Source organism: Labeo rohita, chromosome 18, assembly GCF_022985175.1.
Source record: "Labeo rohita strain BAU-BD-2019 chromosome 18, IGBB_LRoh.1.0, whole genome shotgun sequence".
In the NCBI taxonomy this organism is placed as follows: Eukaryota; Metazoa; Chordata; class Actinopteri; order Cypriniformes; family Cyprinidae; genus Labeo; species Labeo rohita.
In genome coordinates, this window is record NC_066886.1 from 2,609,583 (window position 1) to 2,636,022 (window position 26,440).

The following is a 26,440-nucleotide window of genomic DNA, read 5'->3' on the forward strand; positions in this document are numbered from 1 at the left end:
ACCTTTGGTCCACAAATCTCTAGCATCATGATTATGAGTTTTGCATAGCCAAAATTATTTACATTTTCCTCAGAAGTCTAATTTATACCATACAATATACAATGCAATCTAGTCTGTTGTTGTAATTGGTACAGAAATGACATACTGCACGAAAATAAAAATATCTGTGCATGTGTGCAGTCTTACAAATGTGTTACAGAATTGTCCTAGTTATATCCAGATTTTATCTACAAGACCCCAGGTGTGTAATTTGACCTTTAAATGAAAAATTTCCACACCAGCCTTGCATCATAAAATGCAAGAATCCCTGAGAGAAGCATGAAGTGCCCTAAAACCCAAAGACAGACAATGCACATAAATTGATAAGAAAAATCTCTTGCTTATCATTTGTAACTGTAAAATGCTTCTGCAAATCTGGAAGAATCAGTCAAAGTACAGTCAGACACGCTCACATAACAATGAGCATGAAGTCACAGCCGTGCTTCTGGGCCAAACGCACATCTGGAGGGTGTGTGAGGGGGTGGATGGGTTTTTGTCCCATGTTTTGGGATGATAAACAGGGTGTTACTGAAACCATATGGTGACGTGTGGCCCAAGGGTGTGCTTACTTCACAATCACCCACCCCCACTTCACTCTGACAACACAAACCCCCAATAAATGAATCTGATTGCTATCCATAAACCTGAATGCGCCCGAGACCCACATGCAAAGATGCTTACATCACACCTAGACCAAATTAGACTGATAAGCGCTTCAAAAAACATGCAAGACAACACTGCTAAAAATAGCCTTAAACGATGACGAGAGTGAAAACCCTCCTCAAACAAGATCTGAGACTGATCGAAAGTCACTTGGCTGGTACAGAAAGATTTCAGAAGTGATGCATTAGAGTCGTTTGTCGTTTCCTCTTTACCTTTTAAGCGCATGTGTGAGGTATGTTCGGCAGGCCATTTACAGATATCAGAGCCTGGCGTAATTTCCCGGAAGAAACACGCGCTTGACTTAACTGGTTTAAGGATTTTGCCGATACATGTGACCCAATTCAGTCCAAAGCGAGCCGAAACATTGCCCGCCGCCCTTATCTTACACTTACACTATCATCTACAGCATGTCAAATCTCAAATGAAAACATATTAACAACAGCACTGCAATAAAACCACGCAAACAACCCCGAAGACTTCATTCTGAATTTATGCTTCTTAATAAACACACTTGTAAAAGCTTCAGCATACTACATGTTTTATTCTCATTATATTTCATGCAAACGAAGCCAAACTTACTCTGAAGCCGGACTGAAAAGGTTTAAAACTCCTGAAGGAATGCTAATGGCATTTAGATCATAATTTGGACACAATCCAAAGGATCCAATAAGCATGCTGGAAAACCTGAATTTACCAATGTCAGTTCATCCAGTGGAATAGAATATTATTAGATTCTTGGCTGATCTTTTCCAAAATATAAAACAGCATCTATTAGCAATTCTGTAGTATTTTTAAATATGGATTTTCCATTCGTCCAGTCTGAACACGGCGACATGAGCTGCTTTACACGCCCAACAGTGTAAATAGTGAATGACCATTTTGAGACTGCTGGGTAACTAGGCCCTTATTTTTACATTTATGCATTTTGCAGATGCTGTTGTTTAAAAGAAACATAAGCATAAGGCCAACGATATTCATAAAGTACTCCAAAAATGCAAACACACAATAATAGATGCAAGCCTTGTGATAATAATAATAACAAAAAATAATAATAAAAAATTAACTGTGCATTTTTATATTTAATATACATTATTAAGTTATATAAAATATATTTTTATATTTAATTAAATGGAATAGCTAAATTAAATAGCTAATCTTATTACGTACTGTATTATTTGTCAAATAAAACATTAAAAAAAAACATAAAATTGTATATTAAAGATTAAACATTAATATTTAACAAAATAAAATAAAAATAATAAATGACAATAATATTATGGTACTAATATTACAGATTTTACTATCTGACAAATTAAAAAAAAACATTCAAATCTAATTATTACACAGACATTATTAACGTTATTACTGAATTCATAATAATGCACTAATGATAATAAATAAACTATATATATATATATATATATAAAACTTACATATTTTATTTACATTTATAAGTATATAATAAAATACATGTCACATTTACAAAATATTTATATTACACTAATTGTTTTAATATAACATAACACATGGTGAATAACAGAAATATTACAATTTGCTGTAATTTATGAATACATACATATATATGTATATATATATATATATATATATATAAACATTTATATATAATTTACATACTTTATTTATATAATTTTCTATAATTTTATCATTTTCATATTTAAAAAAAAAAATATATATATATATATATATATAATTTGCTGTAATTTATAATAAAATATATATTTATATTTAAATATATAAATTTAAATTTATATTATAATATATTTTTGGTGATAATTCTATAATTTTGGTATAAAATATATATGCAATTTGCTGTAATTTACACATATATAATTTAAATATTTCATTTAAATATATATTTAAAAATATATATTTTACATATATTTATTTATATTTAAATAATAAAATACATCTGACATTTTTATATGAATATTTATTATTGTTTTACCAAATATTGACATTATTGTAATTGTTTTAACATAACAAGACATGTTAAATAACAGAAATATTACACAAAGACTGATGTCATCATTATTATGATCAAACACGCATCTATTTGGATGTTTTTAGATTGAATAAAGGCGAGCATACCTTGTGTTGGAGGCACATGTAACTCAAGCACAGATCAGACGCTGTTATTTGATCTCAAAGCACATAAACGCGGAGAAGAATCACTATAATCAGAGCAATTCCTGCTGATAAAGCCAAAGCCACATCCACATCCGAGTGCTGTCTTTCATGAATAAGCAGCTCTTCCTCTGTCTGCTGCTCTCCACAGACACGCGCCCCACGCCAGCCAGTGCGTCTCCGCGTCACGCAAGATCCCGGTGGAAAGAGCAGGCGGCACTCACCTCTGTCCAAAGACGCGAATGTGATTTTTCCCCGAGCAGACTCTCCCTCTCTCTGTCACGCATTCAGCGTCTGTCCGCGCTCATTTGCTCCGGTGTTCTCCGGTCGGTCTGTCTGTCTCAGCGTTGCTGCTGCTGCTGCTGCTGTAGAGACACACACAAACCTGCTGCGGAAAGCGCCGCCCACGCGCGATCCCAGTGGTCATTAGTTCCCCACGCAGCGCCGCGCTCACGAGACGCGTCACCTGCGCCAGTGGAGGAGGAACATGCAATATTAAAGACACCACATGCCTGATATCCCATCATACAGCTCTAGATATCTGCCTTAGAAATAACAGGGATGCGGCCTAAAGACAGACAGACAGACAGACAGACAAACAAACAGATAGATAGATAGTGTATTGTATAATATTAATATTATATGTTATATACATTATATGATAAAATATATAATTTATAAAGATTTTGTGTATGTATATAGAGAGAGAGAGAAAGAGGAGACAACAGTTCTTTTTTAATTGTAATATTTCAAAATAATACTTTTTTACTGTAGTTTTAAAAAATAAAGTTAAAATAAAATCAACATTTTTTCGAACATTTGACCACCAATGTAAATAAATATTAATTTTATTAGATAAAACTTACAACAGATTACACAAACACACACACACACACATACATACAATTTGCTGTAATATATATATATATATATATATATATATATATTTCATTTATATATAATTTACATATTTTACTTATATTTATATAATTTTCAGTCATTTTATATTTTTTATATAAAATATATATTCAATTTGCAGTAATTTATATATTATATATTATTTATATATAATTCACATATTTATATTTATATAATTTTCTATCATTTTATCATTTTTACATAATACATAATTTGCTGTATTTATTTATATTTATATAATTATATATTAGTTGTGTATATAATTTATACACACACACACTTTGCTGTAATTTATATAAAATATACCATTTATATATAATTAACATATTTTATTTATATATTTACATATTTTATTTAGAATTAAATAATTTTCTATCATTTTATAATTTATATATATATATATATATATATATATATATATATATATATAAACACAATTTGCTGTAATTTATATATGTAATATATAATTTATATATAATTTACATATTTTATTTGTATTTATATAATTCTCTATAATTTTAAGTTTTCATAAAATATATGTATAATTTAAATATTTTATTTATATTTATATAATTTTCAGTCATTTTATATTTTTTATACAAAATATATATTCAATTTGCAGTATTTATTTATATATTATATATTATTTATATATAATTCACATATTTATATTTATATAATTTTCTATCATTTTATCATTTTTACATAATACATAATTTGCTGTATTTATTTATATTTATATAATTATATATTAATTGTGTATATAATTTATACACACACACACACTTTGCTGTAATTTATATAAAATATACTATTTATATATAATTAACATATTTTATTTATATATTTACATATTTTATTTATAATTAAATAATTTTCTATCATTTTATAATTTATATAATATATATGTATATATATACACACAATTTGCTGTAATTTATATATATATAATATAATGTATATGTATAATAAATATATGTAATATATAATTTAGATATAATTTACATATTTTATTTGTATTTATATAATTCTCTATAATTTTAAGTTTTTATAAAATATATATATATATACAATTTGTGTAATTTATATATAATATATCATTTATATATATAATTTACATATTTTATTCATATTTATATAATTCTCTATAATTTTATATTTTTATAAAATATATATATATATATATATATATATATACAATTTGGTGTAATTTATATATAATATATCATTTATTTATATAATTTACATATTTTATGTATATTTATTTAATGTTCTATCATTTAATATTTTTTTACACACAAAAAATATATAAACTATTTGCTGTAATTTATATATATAATATATCATTAATGCATATAATTTACATATATATGAATAACTTTTAGTAATTCATATTACTAGGTTCAACTCCAATGATGTCATATAAAGTCTATTACTAAGTATCTCAGCGCCCTCTGCAGGTAATTAACAATTAACAGACTAGTCAATGTTGAAGATTACCGTGGTTAAAGTTGATGAAGCATCTTTAAATGTTTAATAAATGCTTTGTTTGTTTGTTTGTTTTTGTTAGGGATGATACACAATATTTCATTAAAATAGCTAAATGACCTATTTTGCTTTTTGATTTAGTAGCTATTGCGCACATTATATTTATTTTGATTTATTAGACATTATGTACACGCATGTCTGTTTACATATCATATTAAATACGCTTCCTTTTTGATCTTTGATACTATATTGACCTTTTTGATTTTGCATAGATCACCATGACTCATAAGAATAGTGATTCACAGTGACTTGCAATATTCATGATTTTATATCCACTCTGATAAACTAGGTATGGTTAATGTTTTATTATTAATCACACATTAGTTTGGTATTAACAAACCATACATCAATGGAAAGCGTATTTATTCAGCTTTCGGATGGTGTATGAATCTCAATTTAAAAAAAAAAAAAAAGACCCTTATGACTGGTTTTGTGGTGCAGGGTCACATTATATTAAAGAAGCTTAAATCTCGGTTAGATTAAAGGGTATTCAGTTAATGTTTATTCTAATAATCTCTGGCAACCCTGCATGAAGTTCTTTACAAATCCTGCTAAGAGAAAGGATTGGCTCATGAATATTACGTACGTGACAAGACTGAGCCTCCTGATTGGCTGGAAGGCAGACGTCGGCGTTAGTCATCTGACGAATCGACGAATCACTGTTACAACAAAGGTAGGCTCATGAATATGAATAAGCTTACGTGTCACGACACTCCAAGAAGCCTTCACCAGTATATGTTTAATATTCATAAGTCAAGCTTTTTGCCATTGTGGGTTGCACAGATTGAATCGAAATGGGCGGGGTTATCGGCGCGGAGGCGGGGTTGTTGTAAAGTTGCCTGACTGAATCAGAGTTCAGCACGATTATTTGCAGCGAGACCGGGGGATGAGATGGCAGGGATGGCCGATCTCACCGTCTCCCTATCCGTACTGGTGGGGATTGTAGTTTTTAGCGAGGTGGCGAGGAGAACAGCGCTGTATCTATTCCCAAAGCGAAACTGGATAATTTACGTGCTGGAGTTGATCTCCACTTTTCAGCTGTGCGCCTGCACGCACGAGTTAAAGCTGCTCGCGGAGGTGGGCGGACTGGAGCCGCAGATCGGACTGACCCTCACGTTCCTCATCTCGGTGGTCCACGGATTTACATTCCACGGCGCGATCTGTACTCCGACCGGCGCTCTGGAGCAGGTCTGCCGCGGGACTCTGACCCGAGAAAGCGCACTGACGCGGATCTCGTGCCAGCTGATCGCGGCAGTGGTGGCGCGGAGCGTGATGCCTCATGTGTGGGCACTGGCGCTCTCTGACCTGCACACACAGCACTCACTGACGGGCTTTAAATGCACAAACAGCCCCGTTAACGCGCCTCTGCTGTGGGCCGCCGCGGTGGAGCTGAGCTGCGCGTTTGTGCTGCACGCCGCGGTTTCTAACTTGGAGAAAGTGGAGGAGAAATATCAGGTTCCTGCGATAGCTGCTGTCATCACTGCACTAGTCTATGCAGGTGTGTGCACTGGCCACAGGTACCATAGTACGAATATGTTTATTATTCAGTACCATGGTACCACCACAGTACTTTATGAGCTGTGCAAGTGTCTTATTGGCTTTAATATCTCCAAAGTCAAAATATCTACCTACCTACCTATCTATCTATCTATCTATCTACCTATCTATATTTTTTCTGTCATTCTATCTATCTGTCTACTATTTTTTCGTCATTCTGTCTATCTATCTATCTATCTATCTATTGTCATTTTATCTATCTTTTTTCCGTCGTTCTATCTATCTATCTATCTATCTATCTATCTATATATATATCTGTCTATCTATCATCTATCTATCCATCATTTTATCTATCATCTCTTTTTTCCGTCGTTCTATCTATCTGTCTGTCTATCTATCTATCTATCTATCATTTTCCGTCATTCTATCTATCTGTCTATCTGTCTCTCTATCTATCTATCATTTTTTCATCATTCTATCTGTCTATCTATCATCTATCTATCTATCTATCTATCTATTTGTCTATCTATCTATCCGTCATTTTATCTATCATCTCTTTTTTCCTTCGTTCTATCTATCTATATATCTATCTATCTATATATCTGTCTGTCTATCTATCTATCTATATTTTTTCCGTCATTCTATCTATCTATCTATCTATCTATCTATCTATCTATCTATCCGTCATTTTATCTATCATCTCTTTTTTCCATCGTTCTATCTATCTATCTATCTATCTATCTATCTATCTATCTATCTATCCGTCATTTTATCTATCATCTCTTTTTTCCATCGTTCTATCTATCTATCTATCTATCTATCTGTCTGTCTATCTGTCTATCTATCTATCTATCTATCCATCATTTTATCTATCATCTCTTTTTTCCGTCGTTCTATCTATCTGTCTGTCTATCTATCTATCTATCTATCATTTTTCCGTCATTCTATCTATCTATCTGTCTGTCTATCTATCTATCATTTTTTCATCATTCTATCTGTCTGTCTATCTATCATCTATCTATCCTACATTTTATCTATCATCTCTTTATTCCGTCATTCTATCTATCTATCTGTCTATCTATCTGTCTATCTATCTATCTATCTATCTATCTATCTGTCATTTTATCTATCATCTATCTATTTTCTATCTATCTATCTATCTATCTATCTATCTATCTATCTATCTATCTGTCTATCTATCTATCTGTCTATCTATCTATCTGTCTATCTATCTATCTATCTATCTATCTATCTATCTATCTATCTATCTATCTGTCTATCTATCTATCTATCTATCTATCTATCTGCATGCATATCTAGTCTTGTAATATATTTCACTATCATAACTGCAGTGAATCTGTATTCATGAAGCGTCTGTACTGTATTTTGTGAAGGTGGTCATCTCACCGGCGCCGTGTTCAACCCAGCACTGGCGTTCTCAATACAGTTCCCCTGTCCTGGAAACACTTTTGCAGAGTACACTTTTGTGTACTGGATTGGACCAATACTGGGTGAGCATTAGTATAACAACCTTCACTTCAACCTTTAAATGTCAGAGTTAAAAAAAATCCATTAGAGGCTGTTGTGTAATCTAATATTTTGGTTAGGAAATCAAGTGCAAGTACTAACATATAATAAGCCAGATCAATAAAATGTCTTCAGTGCCTAAGGAAAAATACAGTGTCTATGTACTTATTCTGTTTTTTCCCACTTACCTCACAGGTATGACAGGCTCTCTGCTGCTTTTTGACAAAGCAGTCCCTGCTATTTCAGGAAAACGCACAATTTCGAAGAACTTGAACTCTAACAGACTTCAGAAGAAAAAGATGAAGTGAATTAAGGCCTTATGACTGATATGAGAGACTGATTACTCATGCATATGTGATTATATACTGTGAATATACACTGTAATTATCAAGCTCATCTCAAAGTAATACAGGTTTCTGCAGGTTTTAAAATGTTTTAATTCACCCTTTTAAGGTCTAGAACGTTCTTAAATTCATAGTCATGGTATTACTTGCATACACTGGAAAAATGAATATCTTCCTCAGTATTTTGTGTTGTATTTCTATTACAAATATCTAAACATCCTTAAATCAAGATGCAAACATAAACAAACACCTGTCTATGGGGAATGAAACATTTTCCTTTTGAATCAAGTTGAGATATTGTTCTTATTTTAATCATAAATTCACTTAATTTTGATCAGTTTCTCATTTTGCTTCTTAAGTAAATGCATCTTGATTTAAAAATCTTTAGACATTTACACTAATACAGCGCATTAACATTTAGAGATTGAACTGAAGTACTGTGATTTTTTAAAAGTCTTTAAGAAATATTTGTGTTCATAAAACCTGCAGAAACCCTGAATAACAAAGCTGAAAGGACCTTAATTTGTTTTCTTTTTTTAGAAGGGTTTTGGTGAAAAAATATCTGTTTTTATGCATATTCATGAAGCACAATGATTCTGTAATAGCATACAGCTGCAGGTTTACAGCAACATTCATAAAAAGCACACAGCCAACTGTTACTGTTACTGTTTAACTTTTGTTAAATCATATTTTAACACATGAACATTCCTGCAATAAGAGACCTGAAGTGTACTGTTTACTGTACTGTTTTGCATTACATTCTACTAGCGATGATTCTTACCTAGTAATAGGTAAATGTTATTGTAGTACTAGTAGTCTTAAGCACAGTTTTGCAGTGCCTTTGGATTATCCTGGGTAAAATAACCTGGGTAGACCAGACCAGATTGAGTGTTGCATCTATAAGCAAATGCAGAATGTGTAATATAGGATAATAATACACTAATATCTTACGAGGAGTTAAATGAAGCAGTGTTAAAATCTGTTTGTAATTAAACTTTACATAAAAACACATGCCTCAGTGGTTATTTAACCTGAGAGGTCAAATAGGCTGCTGTGAAAGTTCCTGATGGACCTTTGACCCTTTGTGAGCTCACAGATGTGGTGAACAAAACTGATATGGCATTTTGTTTGTCTTCAAAGAGCAGCTAAAGCAACAGAAGACAAGCATAGTTGCTTGCATAACAAGGCGTTCACACATGAATGCGAAATGTTGACTTGATAGACTTTGAAGTGCTGTCAAATTCCAGGTTTAAAAGAATAGTGCACCTAAAAATAATTTTAAAAATGTTAAAAATGCACCCTCCCTCTCTAGGCATCCAAGATGTAGATGAGTTTGCTTTTTCATCAGATTTGGAAAAATGTAGCATTGCATCACTTGCTCAACAATGGATGTGAATGGGTGCCGTCAGAATGAGAGTCCAAACAGTTGATAAAAACATCAAAATAATCCACAAGTAATCCACACCACTCCAGTTCATCAATTAACATCTCATGAAGAGAAATGCTGCATGTTTGTATAAAACAAATACATCATTAAGATATTTTTAACATTACATTCCTTTCACCAGTGAAAAGGTGGTCTGGTCTGAATTAGGAGAGAAATCTGCACAGATCAAGCACGTTATACAAGCCAAAACAATCTAAAACAGAGCTAAACAAAAATGTGGATGGATTTTGATGTGAGAGGACAACGGATCATTTTACCGACTCGGACCTTTGAGTCTCGTTCAGCAAAATGAACGAATCTTTTTTCGAGTCATTTCATTCATTTTAGCAAAATATAATTAAAATGTTACGTGTTACTTACTTAACACATCTACTGCTTACACAAACGTTGATCACACTACAAACAAGACAAAACTATAATGCTATAAGAAACAGAAAAGATGAATTCATTGTTTACCTGGGTCTTTAGTCTATGATTAGCTCACCTCACCTCTTATCTGACAAGTTTTCGGGTTTGAGTCGTTCGTTCATCACGCGACAACCCCATACGATGAACAAACGACTCCAAAAACCCGAAGACTCGAAACAGGTGAACTAATTCCAGGCCTGTGTCTCAATGTGCATACTATCCACATTATCCGTCCCGAGTCACATTAAAGATTCGTTCAAAATGAATGAATCGTTCAAGAACGACCATCACTATTTTTCACTGGAGGAAGCCTTATTATGGACTCAATTTGGCTAGAAGTGATGTGTTAAAACAATAAGCCCCAAGAAGCTGTGCCTAAAACTCCCTTAGCTGTTATAAATTCACTGTAAACCACGGTTTCACGGGACTTATTGCCTTTATAACACGGTTATTCCACATACGTAGTAAGGTTTCACAAAATAGACCAAATAAAGTGTAGTGATATGAATAAAACAAACAGTTGTGGTTGAAACAAAGTGGTTGTTGAGTAACTCTACAAACATACACCTTTGTTTACTTTTGTAAACAAAAGTAAACAAAGGTGTATGTTTGTAGAGTTATTTACAACACATCAGAGCACAGCGCAACCAGTCAGAATCAAATACCGGAACTATCCTTTTTATAAAAAAGTTAAGTAAGGAATAATTGACGATGTTGAATTCTTGTTTGAAGCGACGCAATAACGTAATATTTAGTGCCTAGAATCCTTAGGAACACCACCAAAAAAACATGCATTTTACATGCAATGATCAGATGATATATTTCAAGGCATTCATCTGGTTTTTGTCCTTAAAATGCTGTTGTGAGTAGGATTAATTTCTTACACATCTCATCCAACACCTTCACTGCTAATTCTAAAACATCAGCCCTAGTAACTGAGGACTGAACCGTTGATATAATGCAATTAATAATTAACTTATTAGACAGATGGAGAGAGAGAGAGAGAGAATGAGGTGAAAGGAGAAGTCCACTTGAAAAAAAAAATATTTACACATAATGTACACGATCTGTTATTTTGATAAATAAAAATAAAACAATTTGTATACTTTTTAATACCAAAAGCTTGTCTTGTCTTACTCTACCTGGACTGTTTTTGTTCCGGTTCATGACAGTTAGGGTATGTCGAAAAACTCCCATCTCATGTTCTCCCTCAACTTCAAAGTCATCTTATATTGCTGTTTTACCTTTTTTGTTAAGGGTGTTTGATCTTCTTCACATGTTCACGTACTTCTGCAGTGATGTAGGATGATTTTGAAATGATTTTTGAAGTTGAGGGAGAAAAAACAATTGGAGTTTTTTGACATACCCTAACTGTCTTGAGTCAGAATACACAGAGTTCAGGGAGAGAAAGACAAGACGAGCGTTTGAGATTAAAAAACCTTAAATTGTACTTTTTTAAAAATGAAAATAATCAAAATAAGGCCGTTTCACTAGATAAGACCCTTCTTCCTCGGCTGGGATCATTTACAACCACATTTGGGATCGTTTGAAGTTGCATTTAAACTACATTTTGGAAGTTCAAAATCGGGGCACCATATCAGTCCATTATATGGAGAAAAATCCTGAAATGTTTTCCTCAAAAAACATAATTTCTCTACGACCGAAGAAAGAAAGACATGAACATCTTGGATGACAAGGGGGTGAGTACATTATATGTGAATCTTTGTTTTGGACAAAAACAAACAAACCTAACATTACCTCTCCGAGTCTGTGCGTCTCTCAAAAGTGATCGCCAGTAGAGTCTCTAGTAATGGTGAAAGTTCATTTTCCTCAGGAACAGCGCCGTTGTTAACTCGCTTGTGAGAAATGTCATGTAGTTTTAAGTTGTTAATCGTCAGAGCAGCGCTATTAGCATTAGTGTGTATGTTAACGTGTGTACATTATGTGTGTGCCTCCGTAATTTTGTGGCAAAAACATGGACATAAACTGTCGTTTTTATCATATTGTTTACTGTATTTATTTGTTTTGGCCAGTGTTGTTGTGGGTCTTGGTTATTTTGCTGTTTTAGGCTGTAAGTTATTTTGAAATAACTTAAGTCATGTGGCGAAGTGATATTGACGTAATGCGGTCAAGAGCTGCCTGGAACTACATTCGCTGTGCGTTTCCGTGAAAATAACGCACACCTTCAGAACGTTCGACAGCCAATCAGATTCAAGCATTCAGCGGCCCGTAGTATAAACAGTGTTGGGAAGGTTACTTTGGAAATGTAACAGGTTACAGATTACAAGTTACTTGATTTAAAATGTAATAAGTAGTGTAACTTTTCAATTACTTTATTAAAGTAATGTTACTTATTACTTTTAATTACTTTTTGATTACTTTTCTAAATTTCTGATATTTTCAACTGTTAATCATTTTGAAACATTTAAACCAGGCAGAGTTAACCTTACAGTAGCACCAAACACTGATTAATGTCAGACTTTCAAAATCCTTTATGACTTGAATTAAGATTATAATAAGTAAGGGATAACATACATCTTTATTTTGCGATAACAACTGGCTGAATGTACATTCTCACTTATTACACAGCTGCTTGATAGATTATTTAGATGTTTTGTGGCAAAATTATTAGACACGAAACACTGATCTGAGTTGAAATATTTGAACGCAAAGCTTCCACAAAGAAATCAGTTGCTAGCAAACGGCAAGTTCAAACTAGACATTTTAGGGATACAGTGCAGTCATACCAGTTCTCTTACATAACATTTCACCACATAATTAATGAAGTAGTAGTACTAGTTTGTTAGTTATTTTATAATCCATTACAGTGTACAAAAAAAATGGCAGCAGCTGCGTTTGTATGAAACAACAGAGCGAGTCCATGATACCAGGATGACAGAATTAAGAAATTGTCCACATACTATTGAATTAAGCTTTAATATTTTATTAGCTAACCAAACGCAAAGCTTCCGCCAAGAAAAATTATCAAGCATATAGCACTGACTTAAGTTGCCCCGAATGAGTCTGAGCTGTGTAATAAATTAATTTAAAGCACAGCCACCACAAATTCAGATTTTTTTTTTACTTATTTTTTTGGGCCTTTTATTGTGATAGGACAGTAGAGAGATGACAGGAAAGAGCTGTGAGGAGAGAGGGGAGCGGGATCGGCAAAGGACCTCAAGACGGGAATCGAACTCGGGTCACCGTGAGCGCAGTTGTGCTATATGTCATAACAAGATCATAACATAAATAACATCATAACAAGAAATAGTTTAATAGCTATGATACTGGGTTTGAAATCAAATGTTTGCATAGTTATGACAGGAAACACTAGCATCTAACAATGCCTTGAAAAAAACAATCTTACAAAATAAACTTTATGCATAAACTCAAATAGGAAATAAAAAGTTATCGAATAAGCATGTGTCCTATTCTGTGTCCTAAACTCCTGAAACATTGGTGTCTCATTTTAGAGCAGTCAATGCAATTTATTTAAGAAGTCAATTAAATCTGTAAGTGGGGGTGGGTGTGTGAAAAAATTCCGATGTAATCCCCTTCGTAATCACTGGCATTTTTCAAAAGTAACTGTAATTTAATTACACATTTTTTCTCAGTAACTGTAACTAATTACAATTACATTTATTTTGTAATTAAATTACGTAATTCCGTTGCATGTAATTAGTTACTCCCCAACACTGTGTATAAAACGTCTTAATGATGGATTTGTTTCTTACAAATACGTAGCATTTGGTTTCTCAAGATGTTACAGTTTTTCTCAGTCGCTTTGGTGCATTTCTCACAACACTATTTACATTTGCACAACATTTACTTCAACCTCCACAACATTTAGTCATTTGTGCACATCATAGTAGCAGTTTCTCATTCCTTCCAACAAATTGCAAATGCTTTTGGACATGCATCAATTGCTTTCATACAACTCTCTGCTGTTTTATAACATTATCATTTGCTTATGTCATGTCAGTCAAAATTAACTAAACTTGTGAATGCTGAATAGTCATTCCATATAAAACTAATAGTCCTCATTTCATTGCTTGAGTCATTACATACAAAAATGTTGAACTAGTTGTCAAAATCTGTCAAGCAAATTTTATAAAAAATTTTAAATCTTTTTTTTCCTGAAAATGTCTTCTAAATTGAACAATTTCTGCAAATGTGCATGAATGATTTACATACCTATATGTTGTAGGTTCAGTTCCAATATGTACTGCAATATTGTTTACAATTGTGCACAGCTCTACCCAAAGGGAGTTTATGTTTGTTGTAAATAAGGGTGTATTTATTCGTTTGCACAATGCTTTGAATAAATTAGAACTGCAAAGAGCATATGAAGTAAAATGTGAAACATACATATTCAGTGTCTTGTACTCAGATACCTCACTAAATACAGTAATGTCTAGCTTTACTGTAGTTTTCAAATGGCTGTGCAAATAGTATATAGTGCTGTCTTGAGCATTTTCAGGAAGTGTCACCAAAATCTGACTTTTTTTGCATAGGAAAAAATTTACAGAGTAAACTGTCATAATGAAAACATGACAAAGCCATTTGACTATCTTGTTCATAAACAATGGTGTCAGGACTTTTCATCTTGATGACACTGACACTTTCATTGACATGAATACTTGCTTTTGAGGAATGAGCTATCCATTTTGAGCAAGTGACACGCTTTTGCAGGTTATCAACTAGGTTTTGCAGTTTGTACTAATTGTTTTGAGAAATGCATTAACTGTTGTGCAAATGTAAATAGTGTTGTGAGAAATGCACCAAAGCGACTGAGAAAAACTGTAACTGATGGACTGGAGTGGTGTGGATTACTTGTGGATTGTTGTGATGTTTCTATCAGCTGTTTGGACTCTCATTCTGACAGCACCCATTTACATCCATTGGTGAGCAAGTGACGCAATGCTACATTTCTCCAAATCTGATGAAGAAACAAACGCATCTACATTTCAGATGGTGTAAGGGTGAGTAAAATCTTCAATTTTTTTGGTGAACTATTTCCCTACTCTATGAATCATTTTATGATTTCCTAATGTGTGAAATACACTGATGATGGGATTATTCAAGGTGCTTTAATTACAAAATGACTGATTCCCTTCAGAACGTTTCAGCTGTTGTGTGTAAAGGATCATGACTGAATCATCAGAATGAGTATGGAGTTCATTTTGAGGTCAACAGATGTGTTGTTTGAGATATATAAATAGTACATTTCTGTGTAATTTTGCACTTGTGTGAACTGCTCAGACCCGGCCTGCTCTGTGTCAGTACTCACTGCTGTAATCTATCATTAGGACTAAATCCTAATCAACAGAGACAGAAATAACACAAACTTCAGCACTGCCTGAACACTTACACTCATTCATGATAAATGCACAAAATATCTGCCAGTGAATAATAAAAGATGAAAGACCATGTGAACAGAAATCAGCACAAGCAATGGAGAGAGAAATCATTACCTGAGCACAAACATAAAACCTTATGCCACAAAAACACAATCTGTAATGGTCAAAACATAACATGAATTATATTTTAAATAAAGAAAATTAACATTATTTTCATGACAGCTATTCATGACATGACTCTAATGCATCTGGATATATGCATTATGCAAAAATGTTATTACCATTTATTATTTATTTATTATTATTATTACCATTACTATATATATATATATATATATATATATATATATATATACACACACACACACACATATATATATACATATATATAAATGTAATTATTATTAGCATTATTTTAGATGTTTATTTCAAACATGAAAATTTTAAACTTTAAAAAACATTTAAACATTGCCTTGGCAATTACATCTGAAATAAAAATAAAGTTATTTAGAATTTAACGTTTAAGAAAATAATGTTAATATTTATAAATAAAGAAAATTAATCAGTTAATTAAATAATTAATTGATGAAAAAAAAAAAATACAAAAGCACAAAATTACTACAACTGCAACCAAAATAAATGTAAATAGAAATATAAAAAAGGAAATATATATTTAAAAATGTAGATATTTGAACAAAAATCTAATAAAAAAAAAGACAAAATTACTAAAACTACCTGAAAAGAAAATAAAGCTAAATAAAAATGTTTAAAAAAAACCAATATAAATATTTAGTGAAAACTAATAAGTTAAAGAAAAACAAATAAAAAGTACAAAAAGCACAAAATTATTAAAACTCCAACTGCAAATGTTTATATATATATTATTTTAGATAATGTTTATTTCATATCAAGTAATGCATTTAAGTTCATGGTTTCCTTTTAATCATAATACAAAAAAAAAGGATCTTAATAGCCTCAAAAGTTTGATTATCCTCAAACCGAATATTATTTCTCATATCTTTCTTTGATTTTAGGTCACATTTCTTTACAGGTTTCGTGAGATTCACCCATAGGACTGCTGGATGAATTCACCTCTAAAATATTTCATCTTCTGTGAGGAAATACACAGGAAATGATTAGATACGGATGTCTCATAAACATCTGACTTGTACTGACTGAGAATGAGTATTTTTAGCACACTTCAACACATTACCAAACAGGTTATCAAAACAACTGCCTGATATTTCAGAAACAAACAAAACATCAAATATGGGAAAAAAAGAGGCTTTGGTACAAAAACAGCTGTATTTATTGAAATCTCTAACAAAGTCATCAACATCACTCCAGTGAGGAGGATCAGCCTGGAACTTGGTCTTCAGGGAAAACTACAAAATAGATTAGTGGGAGCTACACAAGGCTGTGGCTTGAAGAAATTTACAGCCGTGGTGTAAAACAGCCCATTAAACTCAAACAGGGAGAGATAGAAATACTATAAGAGCGTTGAGAGTTAGCCGGTATCCCAGCATGCCCCACAGAAGTGCTTCAATCAGCCATAAAGAAACGCAGTTCATCTGTCAACAGATTGAGGAATTCAGAGTCACGCAGGAGCTTCAAGATCCACACAATAGCAGTAATACTGTCATCATTCGGATGAGAATCATACCGGTTTGCAACGACACAAAGGTGTAAATAATTACAGAATTTACACTGTTCAGATAAAGTGTGCAAGTGAAAGATGCTGGCTAGTTCATCACTTTTTGTCCAGAACCAGTGTTGTTTTTGTCAACTAAAACAAAATATTAATAATAGTATTCTGTAACTGATATAAAGATGAAATAAAATATAATTGTTAGATTCAAAAAATTCAAATTTGAAAATCTTAAACTTTAAAAATATTTAAACATTGCCTTGGCAACTAAATTAAATAAATCAAGTTTAAGCTGATGTACTAAAATGACAGAAAACCTACATCTGAAATAAAAATAAAGCTATATAGAATAAAACGTTTAAGAAAATAATGTTAATTTATAAATACATAAATAAAAATTAATTAAATAAATAAAATGACTAAATTACTAAAACTGCAACCAAAATAAAAATAAATTAAATAGAAATATCATTTTTTAAATGTGTATTAAAAAACAATTACTAAAAAAGCACCTGAAATGAAAATAAAGGTAAATAAAAATGTTTTTAAAAAACAATAGAAATATTTATACTAAAACTAATAATAAAAAGTACAAAAAGCACAAAAATACTAAAACTGCAACCAAAATAAAAACAAATCTAAACATAAATATAAAAAAGGAAATATTTATTTAAAAAAAATAAAAACTAATTAAAAAACAGAACCACAAAGTTACTAAAACTGCAACCAAAATAAAAATAAATAGAAATATAAAAAAAGCACAAAATTACTAAAACTACACCTAAAATTAAAGTTAAATAAAAATGTTTTATAAAACAATAGCAATATTTATTAAAAACTATTAAAGTTAAAGAACTAATAACTAGACAAAGTCTTGTTAAACTAAAAAAAGAAAGTACAAAAAGCACAAAATTACTAAAGCTGCAACCAAAATAAAAATAAATATTAACAGAAATATAAAAAAGGAAATATTTATTTCACACACACATACACACATACATACATATATATATATATATAAACAAAACAAAACAAAAATACTAAAACTACAACTGAAATGAAATTAAAATAAGGCTAAATAAAAATGTTTTTAATAAAACAATAGAAATATTTATTACAAACTAATAAATTAAACATATATATAAACTACTAATAATATATGTATATACAATAATAATATTAATAATAATCCTATATATGTGCTTATAAACTAATAAAAATTACAAAAGCCCGTAACAAAATTATTAAAAAAAAAAAAAAAAAAATGAAAAGAGAGCCAATATAAAATAATAATACATATTTTAATACTATATAAATAACACTGGCCAGGACAGAAAATGAGATTTGACAATCATGATTTTGAAGATAGTCGTGTATATTTACCAGTGATCCACATCGGCGTCGTCAAACTGTCCAACGACTGTGCTCGAGTCGACTTCCATTCCATCTGAACACAAAAAAAAAAAAAAAAAAAAAGTTTAATCACCGTATTAAATTCCGACTGTCCTGCCCTGTGCTGCCCCGCTGGGCTTTACCCATTACACATCCATTAGCGCTCAGGAAATCCTGCTCATTACAGACACACACCCATCTGACAGAGTCTCTCACAACACTCAACCTCCACTGACTGAAATCACATCACATCCACACAGACACACTGAACAAAACATTCATGCATTCTGTTAAAAACATGCCTGTTTTAGCATCATGTGTGGTTTAAAGTAGCATGACTCTCACTGCCATCTAGTGGCTGCTAATGTGGATTTTATTCTAACAAATGTTAACTAATGAGACCTTTTCATAATATGTATATTAATATTATAATAATATTGGAAACTGTAGTTACTAAGGTACACTGTTGTGGTGTAATAGGACTCTCTAAAACGGATGAATCACAGTTTTATCACACACAGACCTTCAAATTCGGCCGATGGCACGTCGGTTCTGACTCCTGCCATGTGGTACTGTTGTGCGACAGACTGAGCCAGCATCCCCTCCAGCCTGTCCAGTGTGGCCTGACCCTCGGTCGTCAGGTGAGACAAACCCTCCTCATACGTGTAAAACGTGGGGATGTCGCCCTGACACTGCTCTTGCTCTGAGAGAAAAGAGCAACAATACAAAAGTACTAAACTACATGAAAGCTATAAAAGAGACATGCTGTCCATTCAAAAAGTGGAGACACTAGATCAGTGGTTCTCAACCAGGGGGCTGGGATGGCTTAAAATGATTTAAAGTAAGACAAAACAAGCTTTAAAATGTGCAAAACCAAGCTGTAAGGTGACTTCTTATTTCTTATTTTAATTCGTAATTTAAAATCTTTTTTAAATTAATTTGTTTAAAAATAAAGGTTCTCACGGTCTTGGAAAACCTGATATAATGTATGCAAATATGTATAGTCATGAGAATTTATAAAATGGTTTATATATAGTTTTTCTAGTTATTTTAAACTATAAATATTTTGTAAAATATCATTTTATCAAAATATTTTATTTATTTCATTATTCTACAATTACATAATTTAATTATTTAAATTTTAATTATTCATAAATATTTAATTATTTTAAAAATTACAAATTATTTGAATTGCAAGTAATTTATTTATTCTAAAATTACAGAATGTAATTACTATAAGAAAAAATAATTATTTTAATTTTAATTACTTATAAAGTAGTTTATTTCATTTTTTTAAGAATTCAAGAATTTAATTTTAATTATTTGTAAGTAGTTTTTCTTTATTATAAGAATTATAATAATTATTAGTGTAATTATTTTTTATTTACATTGCTTACAAGTTCCATTATTCTAGAATTACACAATTTAATTATTTTAATTTTACTTTTAAGTAATTTATTTCATTTTTCTAAAATGACAGAATTTAATTATTTTAATAAAAAATAATTATTTTAATTACTTATAAAAATAGTTTATTTTTTTAAGAATTAAGAATTATTTTAATTATTTGTACGTAGTTTATTTATATTAAAAGAATTACAAAGTGTAATCATTTGTATTTAAATTGTTTACAGATTGTTTTATTATTCTACAATTACAGAATTTAATTAATTTTAGTCATTTAAAAATAATTTAAAAGTAATTTCATTATTCTACAATTACAGAATTTAATTATTTTAATGTTACTTATTTATAAGTAATTCATTGAATTATTATAGAATTACAGAATTTAATTATTTTAATAGAAAAACTATTATTTTAATTTTTAATTACTTATAGTTTATTTTATAATTTTAAGAATTACAGAATTTAATTATTTTCATTTTAAATAACTTAAGTAATTTACTGAATTACTCTAGAATTAAGATATATATATATTCTAACTATAATTATTTACAAGTAGTTTATTTCTTTATTTTAATATATTTCCATTCCCGGTTTGTGTACATAAAAATATTTGTTTTTGTTTTTTTAAAAACCTTTTTTCAGCTTTTGTACCAGAAATGTCTTGGCCTGTATGAAGAGCCTCTGAATATTGATTTGGACTCTGGGAAACCTTGAAGTCCAAAAGCTTAAGAACCACTGCACTAGATGCATTATAGATCTAAATAACACTCACCAGCCTCCTCGACATCATACTCCTCTCCCTCATAGTCGTCATCATCTGTGTCGGCGTCCTCGGGGTCGGGGTGCAGGGCCTGACAGTCACACATGGCGGAGAACATGGGCTCCACTGCACACACAAACACACACCGTTACTCACACAGGAGAGATGATCACGCTCAACTCATCCGCGCTCGTTCCACACACTCACGTGCGGCTTTATCACTGGGCACAAAGCGGATCTCTGTGATGGTTCCCGAGTCTTCACTGTCGCTGTCGCTGTCGCTCTCCTCATCATCCTCTCCTGCATCATCCGAAGCTTTATCCTGCTGCTCTGCTTCAGCTTCATCTGGAAACACATAGAAGATGAAAGATCAGTCAGGTCAAACCTCTACACACCAGAGCATCTCTATCTGGAAGACGATGCCTTACCGTCCAGTTTTGCATTGACCATCACATACAGGTGCTCTTCTGGAAAGGAGCTGAGATCTCGCGAGATGGCGTGAAGACTGATGGAAGGATATTCAAGACAGAAACCCATGCCTGAACCATCAAACCAGGACAGATGCCTGCAAGGACAGAGAACAGCTGCATTAGTAGACATATGTGCCCATAAATACCATGAATGTACTATGGTAAATGTTCAAAAAACATAGTAATGTCACACTAAATGAAAATGTATGTGATGAATATATATTTTTCTAGTTATTTTATGGTCTAAAATATCTTGGGTAGCAACTTGCTAAGAAAATTCCCATTTGAGAGCAAAAAATATATTTAAAAAAACCTTATCTTTGAATCAAGAAAGGCTAAAAATGACACTTCATTGACAATTTATTTAATTATTAAATATTATTTAATTAATTATTCAACAATTACAGAAATAAGTGATTTTAACTTAAGTGATAATAACTATTAAGTAGTTTATTTCATTATTTTAGGAACGGCAGAATGTATTTTTTTTTACATTTCAATCATATAAAAAGTAGTTTACTTCATTATTCTAATGAAGAATAAATTATGCAATTTAATGATTTTATAATTTTAATAATTAAGTAGTTTATTTCATTATGCTAGAAATTACAGAATTTTGTGATTTTAATTTAAAGTACTTATAAGTAGTTTATTTAAAAAATGACAATTTTATTATGTTATTTTAGTTATTTAAAAAAGTTGTCTATTTCGTTACATAGTTTATTTTTCAATGATTTAATTATAATTTTTGTATTTCACAAAAAGTTATTACATACATAAAAATATAAATAAATATATTAAGCATGGTATATAATAATTAATTGTATTATTATTATTATTATAAATCAACAAATTACTTGTATTAAAAATATAAACAAAATATAATATATACAAAATAAATACAAATATATGTATAATATATAAAATAAATCAACAAGTAATTAAATATAACAAATATATACATTTTTTTTTATGTATGATATACTAATTAATATAATACATCTAAAATACATGTAAATAATATAAATCATATAAAATAATAAATATATTAAATAATAATTATATAAAATTCATACATTATATGCTCATTTATTTATATTTATAAAATAATATAAAATAAACAACTACTAAATAATGAAATATATAAATATATAAACAAATATTTATGATATATAATTAATATAATGCATAAAAATAATTAACATAATAAATAAAGAAAATAAATATTCAAATGATATTGAAAATTGATAATAAAGATATAGAAAGAGTATATGAAAATAAGTTTCTTGGTGTAATTTTAGATTATAAGTTATATTGGAAACCTCAAATAAAGTATGTTAAAGCAAAATTGGCTAAGACTATAGCTATTTTGAATAAAGCAAGATATATTTTGGATAACAAATCAATGCATATTTTGTATAATATATTTATATTACCGTATTTCAGTTATTGTGTAGAGATTTGGGGAAATACCTACAAGAGCAATTTACAACCAATATGTTTATTACAAAAGAGAGCAATCAGAATTATTAATAATGTGGGATATCTGGAACAGACAAATATATTATTTTTGAAGTCAAATATACTGAAGTTTATTGATTTGGTTAAATTTAAAACTGCACAAGTTATGTTCAAAGCAAGAAACGTGTTACTTCCGGGTAACTTACAAAAAATGTTTTTGGAAAGGCATGGTGGGTATAATTTGAGGGAAGAGTCAAACTTTAAAAATACTAAAATAAGAACAACTTTAAAAAGTATGTGTATCTCTGTCTGTGGGGTGCAGCTGTGGAATGGTTTGGAGCATGTGTTGAAGCATTGTATAACCATTAAACAGTTTAAAACATTGTATAAAACCAGTTTACTTAAAGGCTATGTGGATATACACAGGTGACTGTGAGAGTTGTTGGGGTTAAAAGGTGGATTGTATGAGAATGGGTGATTTGGTTGTTTTGGGGAGAAATTATTTGGTTGGCGTTTAGTTTTTGTGGAATTGTTCTCTTACAAAGATATTGGTATAATTAAAAGATATAAGGGAACTTTGGAATTGTATAGGGGGTGGGAATAAATAAGCTTTAGCTTCATCCCATTTTTCGAACATTTTTTTTTTGTACTGTATGAAGTTTTTTTGGGATGTTTTTGTTGGCGCGGCAACACGTACACTACCGTTCAAAAGTTTGGGGTCAGTACATTTTTATTGTTTCTTTTTTTTTTTAAGCAATTAATACTTTTATTCACCAAGGATGTATTAAGTTAATAATTAAAAGTTTATTAAAAGTTAATAATAAATAATTTACATTGTTATAAAATATTTAGATTTTGAATAAACGCTGTACTTTTTAAACTTGTTATTCATGAAAGAATCCTGAATTAAAAAATAATCATAAAAAAATAAATAAATAAAAATCACAGGCTCCAAAAAAATATTTGGCAGCACAACTGTTGATATTATCCAACATTGATCATTCTAATAATAAATCAGCATATTAGAATGATTTCTGAAGGATCGTGTGACACTTAAGACTGGAGTAACAACTGATAAAAATTCAGCTTTTCATCACAGGAATAAATTCTATTTTAAAGTAAGTTAAAATAAAAAACATTATTTTATATTGTAAAAACATTTTGCAATATTACTGTTTTTTTTCTATATTTTTAATCAAATAAATGCAGCCTTGATGAGCATAAGAGACTTCTTTAAAGACTATTACAAGTATTACTGACCCCAAACTTTTGAACGGTAGTGTATATATGTGTATCAGTTTGTTTTAAATTATGTTTTGTTCAAAATAAAATGAAATGAAATATAATACATATAGGAAATGATGAAATATATACATAAATATAAGTATATAAAATTTAAAAAATACTAAATAATTAAATACATAAATATTAAATTTGATATAGAATTAATATATAGATACATTTTTTTATACATTTATAAAATAAACAAAAATGAACATAATAACGAAAACAACTATGCAAATGATATAATGCATATAAGAAATGTTTACATAAATTTAGAAATGTATTTATGTATCATTATATTGAATGACACCATATTACCATCTCATGCTACCACTGTAGGCTACTTTTATATGTTTATTCTCTGAGTTCATGCATTAATAAACGACTGAACGTGTCCACAAGTGTGTTCTGGTGTAAGACACACATGGCACATGAGCACAACACTGATGCTGTGGTTAAACACTCACGCTTCAGCCACAAACAGAGTTCCTGCTCCCAGTCTCTTCCCGTCCAGAACTGCAGTGGTCTCGGCCTGCTGGAGCCTCACGCCCTCGCTGGGTGGATGTAAACTCTTCAACACGACCATTCTGATGAATCAAATCACTGTGAAGCTGCTGAAGGCGCTAACACTGATGCTCTATTGAGACAATACGCGAATAAAGCGCTGCAGCCACAACAACAACAGCAGTAACTCTCATTCAAGCGTCACACAACGTTCTCCTTTAACTGCATTCACGTACAAGAAAAACGCGTCCGGTTTACGTAGCGACAAACTTTCAAATGGTTTTTATAGTTCAAAGATTCGCTGTCATGCGTCACGTTTGTAGTACTCACTCATTGGGCGACTACCGGTTCTAATAACTGTTTCCTGTGGGGAAAAACCAGTTTGTTACTGCAGGGGGCGCTGAGTGGCCTAGAAAGGCGGATTCTCCATTGAAACGCATTCAAATCTTTTTTGACTTATTGGAGACAGGTGTGAAGTAATAAATGTATTTTATTAAACATACTAATTACAAAGATTACTATATATTAAACAAAATAACATTCAGCAGGGCAACATCTGTAAAAAGATTAAACAAAATACATTACTAAAAAACCAAAAACGAATGTGATTGGCGCACCGCTCAACAACGCGGAGAAAAGTAACACGTACCACCTGACATCGCTGCGCGTTGCTGTTTAAGCTGCGATGTGGATCAAAAATAGCACTTGGAAAAAGGTACTAAGAGACGTTGATAGTGTTTAAAAGCTACTAATCATTTTAACTGACTAATTACAGATGATATACGGCCGCTAAGCACCGCCTACGGTAAGATCCACGTTTAATCAATCCACTCTACCTCCCGTCGTTTATTTCTATCAGCGCCAGAGGCGCCACTTTATGACGTCAGAAAAGAGCGCGTACGTTTCATATCATAAACAAAAGCGCAGCGCCTATTCAGGATTGGAGGAGATGCAACGCAATTTTCTTTTGCACAGCAAGCGTAATTTTACTAATTCAATTGTTTTAAACAACCACTGTGCATTACAAAATGTTTTATTAATATGTAAATAGATTCTTTTTTTTCTGTTTACATATGGGTAGTCCTTCAATTGTTTTTAACAGTAAGATTTTTAATGTTTTTAAAACATTACCACCAAGCCTGCATTTTTGATATTGATAAAACAGTAATATTGTGAATTTTCAGAGTGCAAAAGCAGTAATTATTGTGATGAACTTTCAGATAAAAACATCAATAATGCACTTCAGTCCATCTTGTGAAGCCAAAAAATGCATCAAATCATTATTAATGTGTTTTGATGCACTGATTCAGACCAAATGTCCTAAAGGAAGTGTTATTTGATTATCTTGCAATGATGCTGTGATTTTATCAGTTTGAACTCTCATTCTGACGGCACCCATTCGCTGCAAATGATCCATTGGTGAGCAAGTGATGCATCATTACTCCAGTCTTTAGTGTCACATGATCCTTTAGAAATCATTTTAATATGCTGATTTGCTGTTCAAGAAACAGTTTTTATAATTGTATTATTATTATCAATATTTAAAACAGTTGAGTACATTTTTTTCAGGGTTATTTGATGAATAGAAAGACCCAAAGATCATAATTTATCTGAAATA

At 30.9% G+C, this 26,440-nt stretch overlaps 3 protein-coding genes across 5 annotated transcripts in view; 1 reads left to right on the top strand and 2 right to left on the bottom strand.

Annotated features, from left to right (window-relative positions):
- The window catches only part of pak1 (p21 protein (Cdc42/Rac)-activated kinase 1), a 69,393-nt gene extending 66,094 nt beyond the window's left edge, over nucleotides 1–3,299 (bottom strand). The window contains exon 1 of one of the 2 annotated variants that reach the window (XM_051135255.1): nucleotides 3,072–3,299. The gene's annotated coding sequence lies outside the window, so the exon portion shown is untranslated. Of the gene's footprint in view, nucleotides 1–2,811; nucleotides 3,049–3,071 lie in introns of those variants that run through there. The other variant, XM_051135256.1, reaches the window with a different exon arrangement.
- A 2,869-nt stretch (nucleotides 3,300–6,168) lies between these two features.
- On the top strand, nucleotides 6,169–9,682 carry aqp11 (aquaporin 11). Its single transcript, XM_051134329.1, has 3 exons — nucleotides 6,169–6,811; nucleotides 8,205–8,321; nucleotides 8,533–9,682. Exons 1-3 carry the CDS (start codon nucleotides 6,205–6,207, stop codon nucleotides 8,643–8,645), a joined length of 837 nt encoding a protein of 278 aa, XP_050990286.1. The 5' UTR covers nucleotides 6,169–6,204; the 3' UTR covers nucleotides 8,646–9,682.
- A 7,172-nt stretch (nucleotides 9,683–16,854) lies between these two features.
- Nucleotides 16,855–25,335, bottom strand: clns1a (chloride channel, nucleotide-sensitive, 1A). Of its 2 annotated transcripts, XM_051135926.1 has the most exons (7): nucleotides 24,786–25,327; nucleotides 21,532–21,668; nucleotides 21,311–21,448; nucleotides 21,116–21,229; nucleotides 19,460–19,639; nucleotides 18,928–18,991; nucleotides 16,855–17,467 (listed from the first exon to the last, which is right to left on the bottom strand). In XM_051135926.1, coding segments are annotated over exons 1-7 (753 nt in total). In that variant the 5' UTR covers nucleotides 24,905–25,327; the 3' UTR covers nucleotides 16,855–17,466. The 2 variants fall into 2 exon arrangements, with proteins under 2 accessions (XP_050991883.1, XP_050991882.1); XM_051135925.1 differs by lacking the exon at nucleotides 16,855–17,467 and having other exon boundaries at nucleotides 18,924–18,991; nucleotides 24,786–25,335.
- Between the last annotated feature and the right edge of the window lie 1,105 nt (nucleotides 25,336–26,440).

Excerpts from the sequence above, each read along its gene's own strand:
- aqp11 (XM_051134329.1), top strand. The coding sequence starts at position 6,205 with ATGGCAGGGATGGCCGATCTCACCGTCTCCCTATCCGTACTGGTGGGG. Across the intron at positions 6,812-8,204 it reads CACTGCACTAGTCTATGCAG|GTGGTCATCTCACCGGCGCC; the intron begins GTGTGTGCACTG and ends TATTTTGTGAAG. Across the intron at positions 8,322-8,532 it reads CTGGATTGGACCAATACTGG|GTATGACAGGCTCTCTGCTG; the intron begins GTGAGCATTAGT and ends CTTACCTCACAG.
- clns1a (XM_051135925.1), bottom strand. The coding sequence starts at position 24,904 with ATGGTCGTGTTGAAGAGTTTACATCCACCCAGCGAGGGCGTGAGGCTC. Across the intron at positions 21,449-21,531 it reads GGTCAATGCAAAACTGGACG|ATGAAGCTGAAGCAGAGCAG; the intron begins GTAAGGCATCGT and ends ATGTGTTTCCAG. Across the intron at positions 18,992-19,459 it reads GCCATCGGCCGAATTTGAAG|ATGGAATGGAAGTCGACTCG; the intron begins GTCTGTGTGTGA and ends TTTTGTGTTCAG.